Source organism: Strix uralensis, chromosome 8, assembly GCF_047716275.1.
Source record: "Strix uralensis isolate ZFMK-TIS-50842 chromosome 8, bStrUra1, whole genome shotgun sequence".
Taxonomy (NCBI): Eukaryota; Metazoa; Chordata; class Aves; order Strigiformes; family Strigidae; genus Strix; species Strix uralensis.
This window is the reverse complement of record NC_133979.1, coordinates 31,382,932-31,397,519: the sequence shown is the minus strand read 5'-3', so window position 1 is coordinate 31,397,519 and position 14,588 is coordinate 31,382,932. Positions and strand designations below refer to the sequence as shown.

The following is a 14,588-nucleotide window of genomic DNA, read 5'->3' as shown; positions in this document are numbered from 1 at the left end:
TATCTAAAGAGTGTATGAGGGTTATTTTAAATATCAACAATTAAACCTGTCTTAAGTGTAAAAGCGATGGTGCATTTACTGTCGGACAGTAAATATCTATAGCATTATCAGCTCTTTTCAAGCACTTCGGTATCACAAATTCCTTGTTGATCAGTGAGAGCCTGAGTTGCAAGGTTGGATGGCAGGACACTCAACTTCCCTTGGCAATGTCACCATGTCTGGTGGATGAATATATCATGCTCTTCAGAAGTTCAGTGAAGTCGTGAGCGATGCAAGGTGAGACCTGAGACTTCTTACTGGTTTAAGAATTAAATGTTCTAAACCTCATTATTGAAAAAGTTATCTCAGTGGTCCTAGAAACTAACCTGTCTTGCACACTTTCTGTTCTGGCTCCCGTGTTCATCAGTTGTGAGAAGTTCAGAAGTAGGTTTGACAGGTCAATTTAAAGTACTAATACATGCGTTAAAAAAATCCCCCAAACCAAACTACAACTTATTAAACTCTTAAGATGATTTGTTAAGGATTATTTTGAGGATTGTCTTTTTATGTTTAATTGCAGCAAATTATATTCCTTGAGGGGTTTATATTTTAAGAAGATAAGCTCTGATTTATCCCTGTTTTTTTTTCTCTTCTGTTCCAGTTTATTCCAGAGTAATACTTGATTTTCTTCTGTCAGTTTTTTAGACAGTCAGCAAGATAAAAGAAGGACCTGATACACTTGACAGCTTTTCAGAGAGGAAAAACTTGATTTTTGTTTTGGTTTCAGTTGTCCTCGTGTCCCTACATGTATATTTATACAGGGAGGTGATTTTTGGCCTCTGTTGCTGGAAATCAAAACCATGCGACTTCCCCCCGAGCCTCAAAGTTGTGTGTTAATCCTGTGCCGCCCGCACCTTTTAGCACGAAGGTATTTGTGCCTCACTCTGCCATTGGGATACAGCAGGGCACAGCCTCTCCAAAGCAGGAGCCCAAGGTATGGGTTGGAAAGGAGACTTTTAAGTGTGCTCTGCCACCTTTCCTACTTTTTCACGTCTGGTGTGAGCTGGAGCAGAGCTAACTGGGGGTCACTGTCCCTGTCACCCCATGTACAGCGGGGTTGCAAGTGGTGAGAAGGTTGTTCTGAACTTTGGGGTCTTTTCCTTCTGTCATTCCTTCCCTTTTAACTATCTCTACCCCAAAATTCTGGCTGGTGATGGTAAGAGGAGAGCCTCGTTGGCTTTTGCAGGAGGTCTAGCCAGTTAATCTTTGTTTTAGAGATGAGAAGTGTAGGAGTTTTACTGACCCTAAGACCTGATCAGAGTTTTCCTAGTTACAAAACTGGACGAATTAGTACAGGATAAGAAGTTGCACCTTACCCAAACAAATAATACAACCCCAAGCTTGTGCAGAGTTGACCTACAGGGCTTTTTCTCTGTCTGTATCATTCCTCTGAGACCTGATGTTGGCATTGTCCTGCTCCATCCTCACTTGCTGTGAAGTGAGGAGGGAACAGGAAGCAAAGGCCTTGTATTCATCTAACGTGGTGGTGTTGGGAATGCCGAATTGGGAGGATTTCCTGGCCTTTCTTGTTTTTTTGGAAAGAAGAAAACAAAACTTAAAGACAAAAAAAAAAAAAATATCCCTGTTCTGACTGCCTCTTCCCTTGCCACTCCCCACCACTTCTGCCTCGTGCATCGCCAGCCCAGGGTGGAATGTTTCCAGGCTCCTTTTTGAAGATATTTATAAATAAGTTGAGCTCCATATGTTTGTTTTTTCCCAAATGATTTCTTTATTGTAAGTCATTGTATTTCTGTATAATTGATCTATGCATGGCAACTTGCATCTAGGGAGGGAAGTCACAAATGGGTTTGGCCTGTGCTGTGCAAGCATGGAGAAAGGAAATAAAAAAATAGTTTGACAATAACCCTAGCAATGACAGCTAGGGAGAGAAACTTGTTAAAAAAAAAAAAAAAAAAAAAGTTAGTTTTAACTTGTTTTGAAACAATAAGAATAAATGTGCTACATAACTGTTACGAACTAAAATAGAGCAGGCAATAGCAGGCACAGATTTCTCTCCTCTAGCCTCAGCCAGCGCAGCAAAATTGAGCTTTACTTTTATAAATACCAATAGATCAAGAAGGGCAAAGGCACTTTAAGTCGTGAGTATTTTTAGCAAGAAGGAAAAGCATTTCAGCAGTGTTCCTTCGCACACGTTACGGTTATAAATCACATTACCTTGGTATGCTTCAAAACAAATCAAGATTTCAGGTTCAGTGTTCTCAGTCTGTAGATTTTGTTTCCCTACACAAAAGAGGTGAATTCTACTCGTTCCTATGTGGTTTGGGGAAAGAGGGAATGCATGACTGGATGCATGCTGCAGTCAGGAATATCTGTGGTGGAAAAACATCAGCCACAGCAGGGCAGGGGGAGCAAATGCCCTGCCATGTCCCGTGTAAGAAGATTAGGTTAATACTGCAGCATGGACTTAGCAAAAATTAGAAAGGATAATGCTGCATTAATTCACACAGGTCTAGTTTCTGTAGCACAATGACAAAACAAAACTCGTAATGGTCTAAAAATATAACCTTGAATAAAAGAACTTTCTCCTCCGCCTTTTTAACTTGTTTCCCCTCCTCCCCTCATTTCCTGCTTGGACACCCAAAGTTGGAAACTTAGAGTTGGTTTTGAATGATATTTTTCTTTTTTCTCTCTGTGCCTTTTTTTTTTTTTTTTTTTAATAAATAAATAAATCCCTGTTTCTGTAGCTGTGACTCAGTGCTGCGGTGCCTATCTGCCTTGTGTCAGGCATGGGGCTGTCTGGGGGAAGCAGAGTACGCGCATACCCAAAGTGTGATGCAAGCTTTGAAATTGCACCAAGTGCACTCGTAGCATCAAATGTGCCGGATCACGCTGCGTTTCCAGTAACAGCCAGAGCTCTCTTGGCTCCGAGTGGGAAAGTGGTCATGCAGCCTGAAAAGGGGAGAGAGGCCAAATTGCACATTCATTTGGATAATTGGGTAAACAGTAAATATGAGAAGTCTGTCTCCTCCTCAAACTCCATTGTTTTTTCCTAAAAGTCTATATTTAGATTTGGCAGCCGGATTTATCACAATAATTGGTGTATTGTTTAAACAAGGTCACTGATGTGTGTGCGTGTTTATCTCTGCTTAACTGGATTGCTTATTTGAAGTAGAAATACCTCCGAAATTATTATGCAGACCTCTTGAAAACTTGCGTACTCCACTCCTGAGGCACATGGTCTTTATTAGAAAATAGATGCAATTATTCACGTTCGGTTTTGCAGCTTGAAGTCCGGAGGGATTTGTACATAAAACAGTGGAGATTTGATTACATCCTCATTTTATGTCTTGCTGCTATATGAGTGTTTCATATGTGTAAAAACCCTTTTATAAGGCATAGATTATAATAAGTTACTAAGCGAAGCCATACGAGTGCCATCCCATCTATTGGAATACACATGTTCATTAATTTAGTCTAGCTTCGGTGCTTGCTTGTGTATTTATAAAACCCAACGTGGCTTTGTGTTTTATATTCGGAGCAAATACTTCTGGCTCGTTGGCAGGTTGGTTTGAAACTTCAGGATACAATTTCAAAGTCAAACTTTATTGTTCACAGCAGTTCTGCAATGCTCGATGAGGATGGAGCACAGTTTACTAACATTGCTAGGGTGGTCAAGGTAAAAATAGCAAATAACACCTCATTTTCCCTTTTACTGATGAAGTGAGTAAACATGAAGGCCTTGAGGAGGAATGTTTTAATCGAGTAACTTTTTTTACAATAGTTGCACATCAAGAGAGGGTAGGGTAGGGTAGGACAAAAGTATTTTTACGGAAACTGCTACCTCCCATGACCTTGGTGGCAGCTGGGTATTGTCAGGTCATTTGTTTTGTGGACAATTAGTGGCTTCTTTCTGAAAGCTAGTTTCTTTGTTGGTGGGATTTCTGTGATAGTAGCAGCCTAAAGAGAGTTGTACAAAACTATCCAAGGGTTTAAATAAAAAGCATTTAAGAAATATGTACTGGAGTGGGTATTCCTCTAAGCAAGAACATGCAGTGCAGGCTGGGTTTTTTGTTAGTTTTTTTTTTTTTCCCCTAGACCTGTAGGGGAAAAAAACCTTTTAACCTTTTGGTTAAAATTTCCATTTTTGCAATGGAAGTAATTGAGAATATTCTTTTAAAGAGCTCGGTGAACAGTGGCTCTCTGCTGGAAGTGCTGCTTGCTTACCAACGGGACTTTGCACGCTCAATTTGGGAAGGACTGACCTCAGAAGTTTTGTCATCTGGAAATCCAGTGCTCACACCTAATGAAACAAAATCAGTCATTTTGGAACTTGAAAGAGAAGTAGTCTCTGGTACAGTAATAATGAATGAAAAGACACAAAAGAAATGAAGTGCTTGTGTCCTGGGCATGGCTTGCTGTTGAGTGCAGTTGTTTGAGGACTGGGCTTTGGCCTCCCTGCCCAGCTGACACACGGACAGCAGTCCTCAGAAGGACAGTTTCAATGGCTGGGGACTCTGTGTGGAATGTAATGACTCGTGCTTTGTACAAATCCTTTTTCATGTCCAGTTCTTTTTTTTTTGTTCTGTAGTGAGGTGTGGGCACATGTCACAAATTTGTTCCCTAAATAGTCTCTGAAAGAGAAATTCTGTTCCTTCCCTTCCTCCCTCCTTCCTATCTCTCCAAAGGTTGAAATTATTCTATATCCTTCTCTCTTTGGGAAAGCCTCTTTTGTACATGTTATCATCAGACATAGTTTAATATTAACTTTTAAGGGGTTTCATTTAATTTCTCAGTTCAGGCTTGGTGTTAGGATGTACGGGTTCATCTCTCAGAGGTGATACGGTGTTATCTCAAGCAGTGTCCTGTACTGTACATCTTTAATCATTCTTTAAATTACAAGCACAGAGATAGATTTAGTCACAGAGGGTGTGCTGCTTTCTTTCCCCCAGTCTTGTGCTGTTTCGGTGCCCGCAGGTCACCTTGCTTCATCTCTTGGCTCTGCATGCTGTTGCCAGTTGTGAAATTCTCCAGCCCTGGCGCCGGGCTCGCAGCTGGCTCTGGCTGGCAGAAGGTACGTCTTCATTTCAGCGCTTCATCACTGTCCCTGACTTCTGGCTTTTGCACTGATTCAAGACTGTTCCTGACAGAAAACCTGTGGAGAAAGAACTCTTCTGGTTAGAAGGTCATTGAAATTTAATAACTGCTCTTTTTTTCCTCCCCCTCATTTCATTTTCCTGCTCTTTCGGTTGTTTCTTTTACTACCTTCTCCATGTGGTGTGTAGTAGTGCTACAGCAAGTGGAATTTTACACAGATACTCTTCCCAAGCTGGTATTAAATCTTTTACTTCCAAACTTTTGGCTTTTTGAGATACTGGCATGTTTTTACCTTTCCTCCCTGTGATCCATTTCTCTCTTTAGATGAAGGTTTAATATTAAACTCCTACACACCACTGATTTATTGTCAGTTGTTGCACTTTAATTTGCTAATATTAATACAACATTCTGGGGGGGTATGAGATGGGTGTTAGGCTAGTTCTCATACAGCTCAAGGAATTTCCCTGCCTAAAGTCAGAGCCTAAAATAATCCTGGATTTGTAAATTCTTCCTCCTGGTTGGTTGTACGCCCAGTTCCCAGTGCCCATCTCCATGGCTAACACTTTAATGGTCTCACATAGGCAGGTTTTCAAACCATTGCTGTTTGTAGTCCAATCTGGCAGGCAGAAACACCACTGGATATCAAAGCTGTCATGAACCCCTGTGCAGACTGGATATAAAACTAACCAGAATCTCAAGTGTATCTTTTGGTGATTTCAAGAACTAAGTTTGGTCATGTTCCTTCAGTTCACGCACAGATACCATATGTCTCAAACATCCTGGGTGTTAAATACTGCAGAGGTATGTTTTGGTTTGTGTGAGCTAATTGTTCACTTTCTTGTTACTGACTGGACTTTTTAAAACTCTTGCTACTTTGGCCCTGGACAGCCCCAAGTCTGCCTGTTGGCATTTTCTAGCAATAAACCAGACTCCAGAATGGGTAAGTGTTTGGCACGGGGCATTGGAAAAACCTCTGGGTGATGTCCTGTTGCTACCCATCTTGCTACTCGAGCTACCACAAAGTCTTACTGCTTAACACCAATGCAGGGTAAAAGTCAGGACAGCAGACAGGATACTTCTATTACTTGTGGTGTTTATATGGTAAATGCAAGAATTATAGTTATGGATGTTGCCAATGTTTGTTCCTTATTTATACTGTAAGAGTACAGAGATACACAATGATTTTGGAGAGTATTGTCAATTAGTTGGTGGTTATCTTTTGCTGCTGTTTGGCTTTACAGTGGGATTTCCAGTGTTGAGAAGCTACATTTTAAAATGTATTTATAAAATGAGTACTGTGTGAAGGAGTTGCTGAAATAAAGATAGTTTATTCACTGTCATAGGGAAAAGCAGGAGAAAATAAGGCCAGCAGAGGTAGAGCAATTAATTAAAAAAAAATAAATGTACAGAACAAAATTATAAACTCAATTCCAAATATCCTTGGTGGAGACTAGAGTTGGTAGGTCTTATTTTTGCAACAGTCTGCACTGGGGATGTGCTCCTTTACAGTTACGTAAAAATAAAGGCTGGAAAGTTTGAATGTGTGCACCTGCTATTTGGGCATAGTTACCAAGACCATTTTTGAGGTATTTATCCATTAACATACCTACATATGATGACTATTTTTCCTCTCTTAATAATGTTTAAGCTGCAGTTGCAGGCATCACATCTAGCAATAAAACTGTTCTGCTGGTAAACCCCTGCTTTAAGACTGCAGGAATAATACTTTTTTTTTTTTTTTTTTTCTTTCCCCCTCTCCACAAAAATCCAGAACACTTCAACTGGAAAAGGAGTAGTGTGATGGAAAGGTAATTTTGCTTGCTGAAAAACTATGTCATTAAAAACCAAAATCAGTAGCTTGCGTGTGATATTTCAGATGGTCCCAAGCCCAACCTGTAATTGTGAAATGGATGTCAGAGCGGGGATAAGCACTTTTTTATTTATATAGTTGAAGGATGGTCTTGCAAAAGTTGTCAGTGAGGTAGGGCACTCCACTTGTCTGTCTTCAGGGGCTGAAGCTGGTGATGTGTGGCTCCAGAGGGTTTCCTCTCAGCTTGAGCCCCTTGCATGTGCGGCTGTCTTCCCAGCTCGGCGTGGTGGTAAGCCCCCGGAGGAGCCAGGCGTGCCGGAGCAGCTGTGTCACAGGTCAGGGCCGAGGGCTCGCCTGCCTTACGGAAACCTGTAAATCTCTACAAATTTCTGAGGCAAGTGCGGCCACTCGCTACAAACGGGTCTTTTTACTGTTACGACTTTCTGTGCTACACAGTAGTTGCCAGAGCATTTACCTTCAGGTTATACATTTATTTATTTGCACCAGTGCATGTTGCTAAAATACTTGGCTGGCTCGGGGTGGCGTTGCTCGCAGCTGTGTGTGGGCTCGCCGAGCTGCTGCGCGCGCTTGGCTAGCTTCTAAATGTACATTTTTATGGCCCTTGAAACTTGGCATGAGCTGTGTTTTGTCGTCAACAACAACAACAAAAGATTGCTAGTGAAATTAAAATCTGGCATTGCTGTTCTACAGGTTTATTCGCGATGTATTGAAATGGGATTTTCTTGCTAAATTTTCCTGGCATCCATCCAAAACCCAGCATCTCATAAATTTATATTATCTCTCTCTGCCCCTCTAAGTTGACAGAGATGTAGCAGCTTCTCATGCGGACCAGGGGAACAGCATGGGTAAATGAAGCCGGGAGACTTTCAAGTGGGGAGTTTATATCAGCAGAGAAATTGTAGAAGTTTTGCCATGGAATTAGAGGGCAGAAATCTTGAAGGGTTTTTCATTACCTGCCTTCAGAAACCAGAGGACTGCAAATGCAGAGCTGAGTCAGTCTGCATCACGGGCTACAGCGAAAGGCAAAGGGCTTGGAAACGCCGGGCAGTGACGGTACAACAGTGACAGCATGCCTTGGCACTGAATTTTCAGATAAGGAAAATGAGGCGCGCTCTGGCATTTAAACATGCTGGTATCACCATTTAGCTTGTTCGTCAATGCATTTCATTCCCAACGTAGTGATAGTGAAAACAGCATACCTTGTTGATTTATCTAGGACAGGTGAGCTTTCTGTGCAGTCACTGATACGCATTGCCAGCTCAAGGCTTGGCAGATAAACGCCTGGCAGCTTTGTTCTCAGGAACAGGATTTGGGCTCAGTAAGTCGTCTGTGCTCCAGCCATGCCGATTCCAAACTCCAGCAAGCCTTGTTCTTCCAGCCACTCTAATCCCAAATGCAACAGTTTTGAAGGTGCTATTTCATTTGTCCTCTGCGTAACTCTACGCACTAAATATTAAGCGCTCATGTAAGTCAGGTGCATTGGTCTGCGCTGAGCTGAGAAGTGATATCCACCTGCAGGAAATGTTTCAGGGGGAAACAGATGCGTCTCAGTGATAGGAGATGGGAAGGGGATGTTAGGTCATTAATTACTTCGCCTTGCATAAACAAAACTTAATATTTTGAAAAGTCTCTAAAGGGAAGGAAAAATCTTTCATCCTCTGTGCTATTTAGCTACATGTCAAGTTGGGTCAATTGGAAGACTTTTGTGATGGTTTCTGCTTTATATATTGATTAGTCCTCCATGAACTGTTACAGTGCAGTGAGCATTGGACTAGTTTCGAAGGGGAAAAGAGCTAAGGGGAGCTAGACTACAAAATCAAGGATCCCTGCCTGACTGCATCCCTTCTGGTTTGTCTGGGGAAGATGCAGGGTGCAATTTGTTTTATTTTTCAACATGTTAAAGAACTCATTTGATGGCTGGTAGTTGGGGACTTAATCTGGGACCTTCTCAGAAATGGTGCTTTCTTAACCTGCTGTCTTTATGATTTAGAAGAGAGGACTTGGTTGAAAACCCGGGTGTGGTGAATAGATGTTCAGGGTTTCTCATGGGTTTTGGTGGTTGTGTGGAGTTTGGTGGCTTTTTGGTTGTTTGGTTTTGTTGTTTTGTTTTGGTTTTTTTCTTTTAAACTCTTGTTGCTTTCCCCCCTCCCCCTGCATGTCTTGACAAATGTTTTAAAAAACAAGAAGCTGGTAAGTTTTGCTTGGTCCAAAACTAATTTAAAATGTAGTAGTTCAGTTATGGGAGGGTTTCAATTCATCTTTTTCTCAATATAAGCTGTGCTAAAGACAAACTAAAATTTTACATGTTGTAGTGCTTTACTCAAGCACTAGGCAGCTTTCAGAGAACGAGTGACCATTAAACATTAATTTTTATTATCAGAGACAGGTTCTCCCTCCAGCTGCTTGGCAATGATGCTTTTTTTTTTTTTGTGGCATTGCCTTTTTTTTTTTTTTTTTAATTGGCTGGTAGTACTTATTAAACAACAGATACTCTGAGGAATTTCTACAGCTTCATGCAGCCGAGCTGGGTAGTTTTTTTGGAAAGCTGAATGGTGGAGAGCGGACAGCCCACGCAGGAGGCCATTGCCAAAGAATTATCTTCATATGCTCGGTGAAAATGTAATGCTGCTTCTGTACATTTTCTGTGAAATGTTGTTATAAAGTTCAGAAAGATTGTTTTCCCAATATAATCCTAAAACTGAAATACAGTTGTATTCCAACATAGCAAATCTGCATTTTATGCATAAATTACTTAAATATCTAGCAGTAGTGAAATATATGCTGTTAAACATGTCAAATCGGATGATTACATGACTGGATTGTTAGGAAGAAAATAGCAATTTTCTGAAAAAGCTAAATGAATGATTTGGTACAATGAACTGCAAACATTACCAAAAAAACTTCTTCTGAGGAAAATTTGCTAGCTGAGGATCACGTTTTTATGCAGTAGGTATTAAAAACAGGAGGTATAAGTGAAAATATTCCAGATTTTCTCAAGTTAATTGACAAGCTCCTTTCTTCCACTAAAATTACTTTACCTGCTGACAGCTGAGTGGGTGGCTCTGTACGGTTAGGGATCGCACATAACCAATATGTTAGCAGTCACTGCTGTAAGCTGATTTCTTTGTGATAGTGAGACTGTGTAAATGCTTCCCAAGATAAACTGCTGCTCTGAAAGGGCTTGGAATTTTCGCATGAGGGCTGCAGATCAAGGAGAAAGTTCTGCTATGTGAATTACTTTCTTTGCATGTTATATGTACACAAGAAATGCTGGAGCCAAGTGAGAGCAATTTTAACTCGGTGGCATTGGATTAGTATAGACGAAGGGTTTGTTTGGGCATTGTCTTCGCCTACTAATGATGTGTATAAGGAGGAGAGAGTCCAGTTTGACTCAAAGCCCATGCTAACATTTTTGAGCTAGCAATTTAAAAGAATTGTGTTATTTGTAGACTAAGCAAACTTGTGTATCAGTGATTTTATGTCAATAAACATGTAAGCCTTGTATGCCTTTTTAGAAGCACTTTGGGAAAGACCATTTTACCCTCTGTAGAGTACACTGTGAAATCTCAGCTAAGTGAAGGCAGCCGGATAACTGTTTTCTTTGATCACGAAATGCATTCGTCTGAGCAGGGGTAACATGAAATCAAAAGTGAAATCAGAAGTCAAAAGTAAAGACCCTTCTTAATGTTATTCAAACCTAAACTAAACTGCGAGTTTGCCGTTCCTGGGCTTCATGCTGAGTGCCTATTGGAGCCTGTCTTTTTCTGTATTGTTAGCTCTGTAAAGAACTGTGGTCCGACCCCTGGCCACACCAATAAAAATATTTTTAAATAGAAGTTAACCCATAACTGGTTTTGCAGGTTGCTTCATGCTGTAACTTGATACACAGTTAATCTTTCTGTGTGTTCCCTTGCTGAAACGGGTGGTCTGTGGAAGTCGGTGATTGATGTAACGCAAGCTGTATTGGGAAGGAGATGAAATGATCTTTCCATGCAGTTGGGAGTCCACAGGATGGTGGTGAAAAAGAGAACTAGGATGAGAGCAGTCCTGGTGATCATCTCTGTCCTCCTGCAAAGACCAATGTCTCATCTGGAGTTTCATTCTGCCCAAAGTGCTGTTGTGCTAAATCCGTGCTTCAGAATAACGTTGACGCAGCTGGTGTCATATTATCTGAGTTGAGTCATTCCTGTTGGTCATACTGAGTCCTCTGATAGGGCAGATAAGTGCTTTCAAAATGCTGTTTCAAAACGTGGTTTGTATGGGTGCTCAGCTTGGTCGTTACATTTCAACAGGAGTTAGAAAGCGTTCTAGAAATCTATGGCAAGCAAATCCCAGGAGGACCACACTGCCTGTCTTTGTTTTCTGTCCTCTCCTGCCCTTCTGTGCTCCCAAACCAAACGTAGATGTAGATGTGCTGGCAGACACTTGTACAAGCAAGGCTTACAGAGCTGACTAGAAGCCTACTTCACATTCTCAGTTTTCTCTGCTGATTATGGCTTGTGCCATTAGAGTGAACCACATCGTCATATGTCGTATTCACTCATACTTATTTCTGAAGTTCCCTAAAGCCTGCTTTACCAGACTGGCTAATTCAAAGCATTTGTTCAAAGCGTTACTGCCACATTAGTAGGAAAAGGCTCAACAAGGAAAATGAGGACCTATTGCTGAAGGGGGTGGGTGACCCAGTAACAGAAGACCCAGTTAAAGTTGGGGTCCTTTGCCTCAGGGTAGGAGGCAAACAAATGCTGTATTTGCCTCAGTCTTCACAAACAAGGACTCCCAGGCCACTGTGCTTGGTGAAAGGGATCAAGAAGGAGAAAAACCACCAGCAGTGGATGGGGGTCAAGTCAGGAATTACTCGTAAGAACTCTACCCATGCAAGCCCATGGGACCAGATGGGCTGCATGAAAGGATGATCAGCAACCCCTGCGATCAAGAAACAGAAGACAAGAGCCAGCTAATTTTTCCCTGGTGAATTCTGTCTCATTTTCACAATGAAAGCACGTACTCACTGCTCCCCATGCCTCCTCGAGGAGATCATTGCTCTGGATAGAAATTGTAGCAGAGTTCTTGTTTAGGCTTGTGCTCTGAGCAGCATGACTTCCTAGAAAGCACGAGAGTCAGCATCATTATTTTTGATGCAGAATTTGCACTGCAATGTCAGAGCTGTTCTTGCATCTGAGGCTATTTGTTCTAACTACTTGGACGTGGCAACTTTAGATAGTTGCTTCTGTTGCTTCTAATTGAAGAACATAACTTGCTACTGAATAAGGAAATTATTTCTCTGTATGATGGGGATCTTTGGGTAACTCCATCCCTATTCTAGGAAGCAGTGATACCCTTTTCCATATAAAACATAAGTAAGGAAGTTTTTGCATCTGCAACTGTTAGGAATGTACTTTGGCTGATGAATGCAGCCCAGCTTAAAGGCGAGATCCTGTAGTGGGTCAGTTAAGCTTTATTGGTCTGCCAGACCAGATTATCATTTTATTTAACCAGAGAAGGAGTTTTCATTGTCACTTGATTGCCAAGGGTCTGTCAGCATTTCCATTATAAACCCCCTATTTTCAGGGATTTGAGTAGACTTGAGATTTAAGTGTTCTGGTCTAAAACTTGGCAAGCATGGTCTGAGTTCACCAGCGGATATTTTCTTTATGAGATTTTAAAATAGTCAGCTGTTTCTTAAATTGTAGAGAAGGCAAGGGTTTTTTTTCCTTTTGGTTAAACAGATAGGACTATTTTTTCCATCTCATTTATTCCAACTAGATTTATAAAAATAAAACCCTATTCTGTTGTTTTAAAAAAAAAAAAAAAAAAAAAAAAAGCTGGGGGGGGGAGGGTAGGAAAATCTGCCTTCTGTCCTGTTCTGTTTGCCAGAGGATCATGCCTCAAAACCTTCCCTTTGCTTTGGTCTATGTTTGGTGAAGTCCCACCCACCCTCTCTGTCCCTTTTCTCCTCCCCTTTACTTATTTCTCTTCAGTTTATTTACACTCTCACTACATTAAGTTGCAGCATTTCTTCTCCTTACTCCACTTGTCCCCTTTTCCTTCCTCTCTGGGGCTTCCAGTGCTCAATTCTGATGAATCTGCTGATTTTAGCGCTCTCTAAAAGGCAACTTTGAGGTATTCTTAAGTGATAACGACGTACCTGTGGTAAATATAAACTCTAGGAATCGTCTTTATGTTGTATATTACTTTATACTTAACTATGTGTATAGTTATATACTTAACTGAAGAACATAACGTGCATGACTCAGTTGAGTATTGCAATTTTTTAATGCTTTTCTGAGACTTTGCTGGGACTTGAGTGAAGTACTGTAGCATTCTTTTTTTTTTTTTTAACCAAATCTTTAATGTAGACTGAAAAAAGTGAAGTGTGATTGGCGCAGAACACCACTGTGGGTTTTCATGGCTGGGCTCTTTTAGTCATTTCCTGAAAGCTTTGGTGCAGAAATGTGACAGCGCAGGAAGCGGCAGCAAGCTTAGCAAGGCTTCATGTGCCGTTAGAAGTTGGCTTGCTGTAGGTGAGGGCACGTCCTTCTTGCTGAGATGTAGAAATACCTGGTTCTGGAATTGATGCTCGGGATCTTCAGGAAGAACCTCTGCTGTCTCGCAGTTCACAGCGCTGAACAAAGTGACTGGGGCTTGAAAATGGTGAGTGAGGAACTACAGCTAAATGACTATTAAGCAACAAGGAATGTAAGTTAAGAGCTGAAATTCAAGGAGTGGAAAATGAGTGCTTTCAAAAAGCACTACAGTCTCTCTCCCAGGAGCTTCAGAAGATCGTTGTCGGAACAAGATGCTGGCACTGCTGCCTTGAAGGACTATCGTTGGTACCACCAAATGAAAAGCAAGAAGATGAATAAACAAATGAGTTCTGACCCAGAGAAACCTCCCGGAGCGTACAGGTGGCAGACACATCCTCGGCTTCCCTGGAGGATAAGCAAAAGAGAGGGCTCGTGCAGCCTGAAAGGGGAATGCAATGATCCAAGTCTTGTCAAAAGTTGTGCAAGCGTGGATGCTACCAGTGCTGATGGTCTCCATGAAGACCCAACAGAGACGCTTTTCCAGGCAAGGACTAGACCATTTCGGGTTCCCTTCAACCGCTCTCTGTCTGAGCCCGTGCCACACGTTGGAAACAGGAATGCAAAGCCATTTCTGCAAGCCGTGCATTCAGTGGACTCTGAACAGCAGGGCTATTTCATCCGTGGCATTTTCTCCTCTCTCTCCAGTGGCTTTTCAAAGATAATGAGTCGAAAAGAAGAGCCTGGCAGTGAGTCAGTAAATGAAGGGAAGACAGACGATAATCAAATTGATTTGAGTACAGGTAATGAACTCAATTTTGGTTTGTTTTGCTTCTCTTTGTGTAGCAGGTGAGTACAGTGAGACATTCTTTGAGACATACAACAGTTGTTTAAATTGTTTTTTAACTTAGTTTTGTTAACACAACCGTGGCCACTCTCTGATATTCTATCTTAATTTAAAAGAAGCAACTGAACAAGGGCCTTTGCTGATAAGGAAGTGGTGCCAGATGTTTTGGTGTGTGCTTAAAAACTTGGAGGTCCCTTTAAAATGAGCATCATCTGGTGGAAGCAGCAGCATTTCTCTCTGAAATGCACCCTGTGTGTGTGGTGTATGCAGTCCTGCAAGCACGGTAGCCTCT

General features: G+C 41.5%; 1 protein-coding gene across 7 annotated transcripts in view; it reads left to right on the top strand.

Moving 5' to 3' along the window:
* RASAL2 (RAS protein activator like 2) overlaps positions 1–14,588 on the top strand; it is a 186,911-nt gene that overhangs the window by 45,730 nt on the left and 126,593 nt on the right. Inside the window, exon 1 of one of the 7 annotated variants that reach the window (XM_074876999.1) lies at positions 13,559–14,252. The exons of 4 other annotated variants lie outside the window; for them this stretch is intronic. In XM_074876999.1, the coding sequence (XP_074733100.1) occupies positions 13,658–14,252 (595 nt within the window). In that variant the 5' untranslated portion in view covers positions 13,559–13,657. Of the gene's footprint in view, positions 1–13,558; positions 14,253–14,588 lie in introns of those variants that run through there. 2 more of the 7 variants (XM_074877000.1, XM_074877001.1) reach the window with 2 other exon arrangements.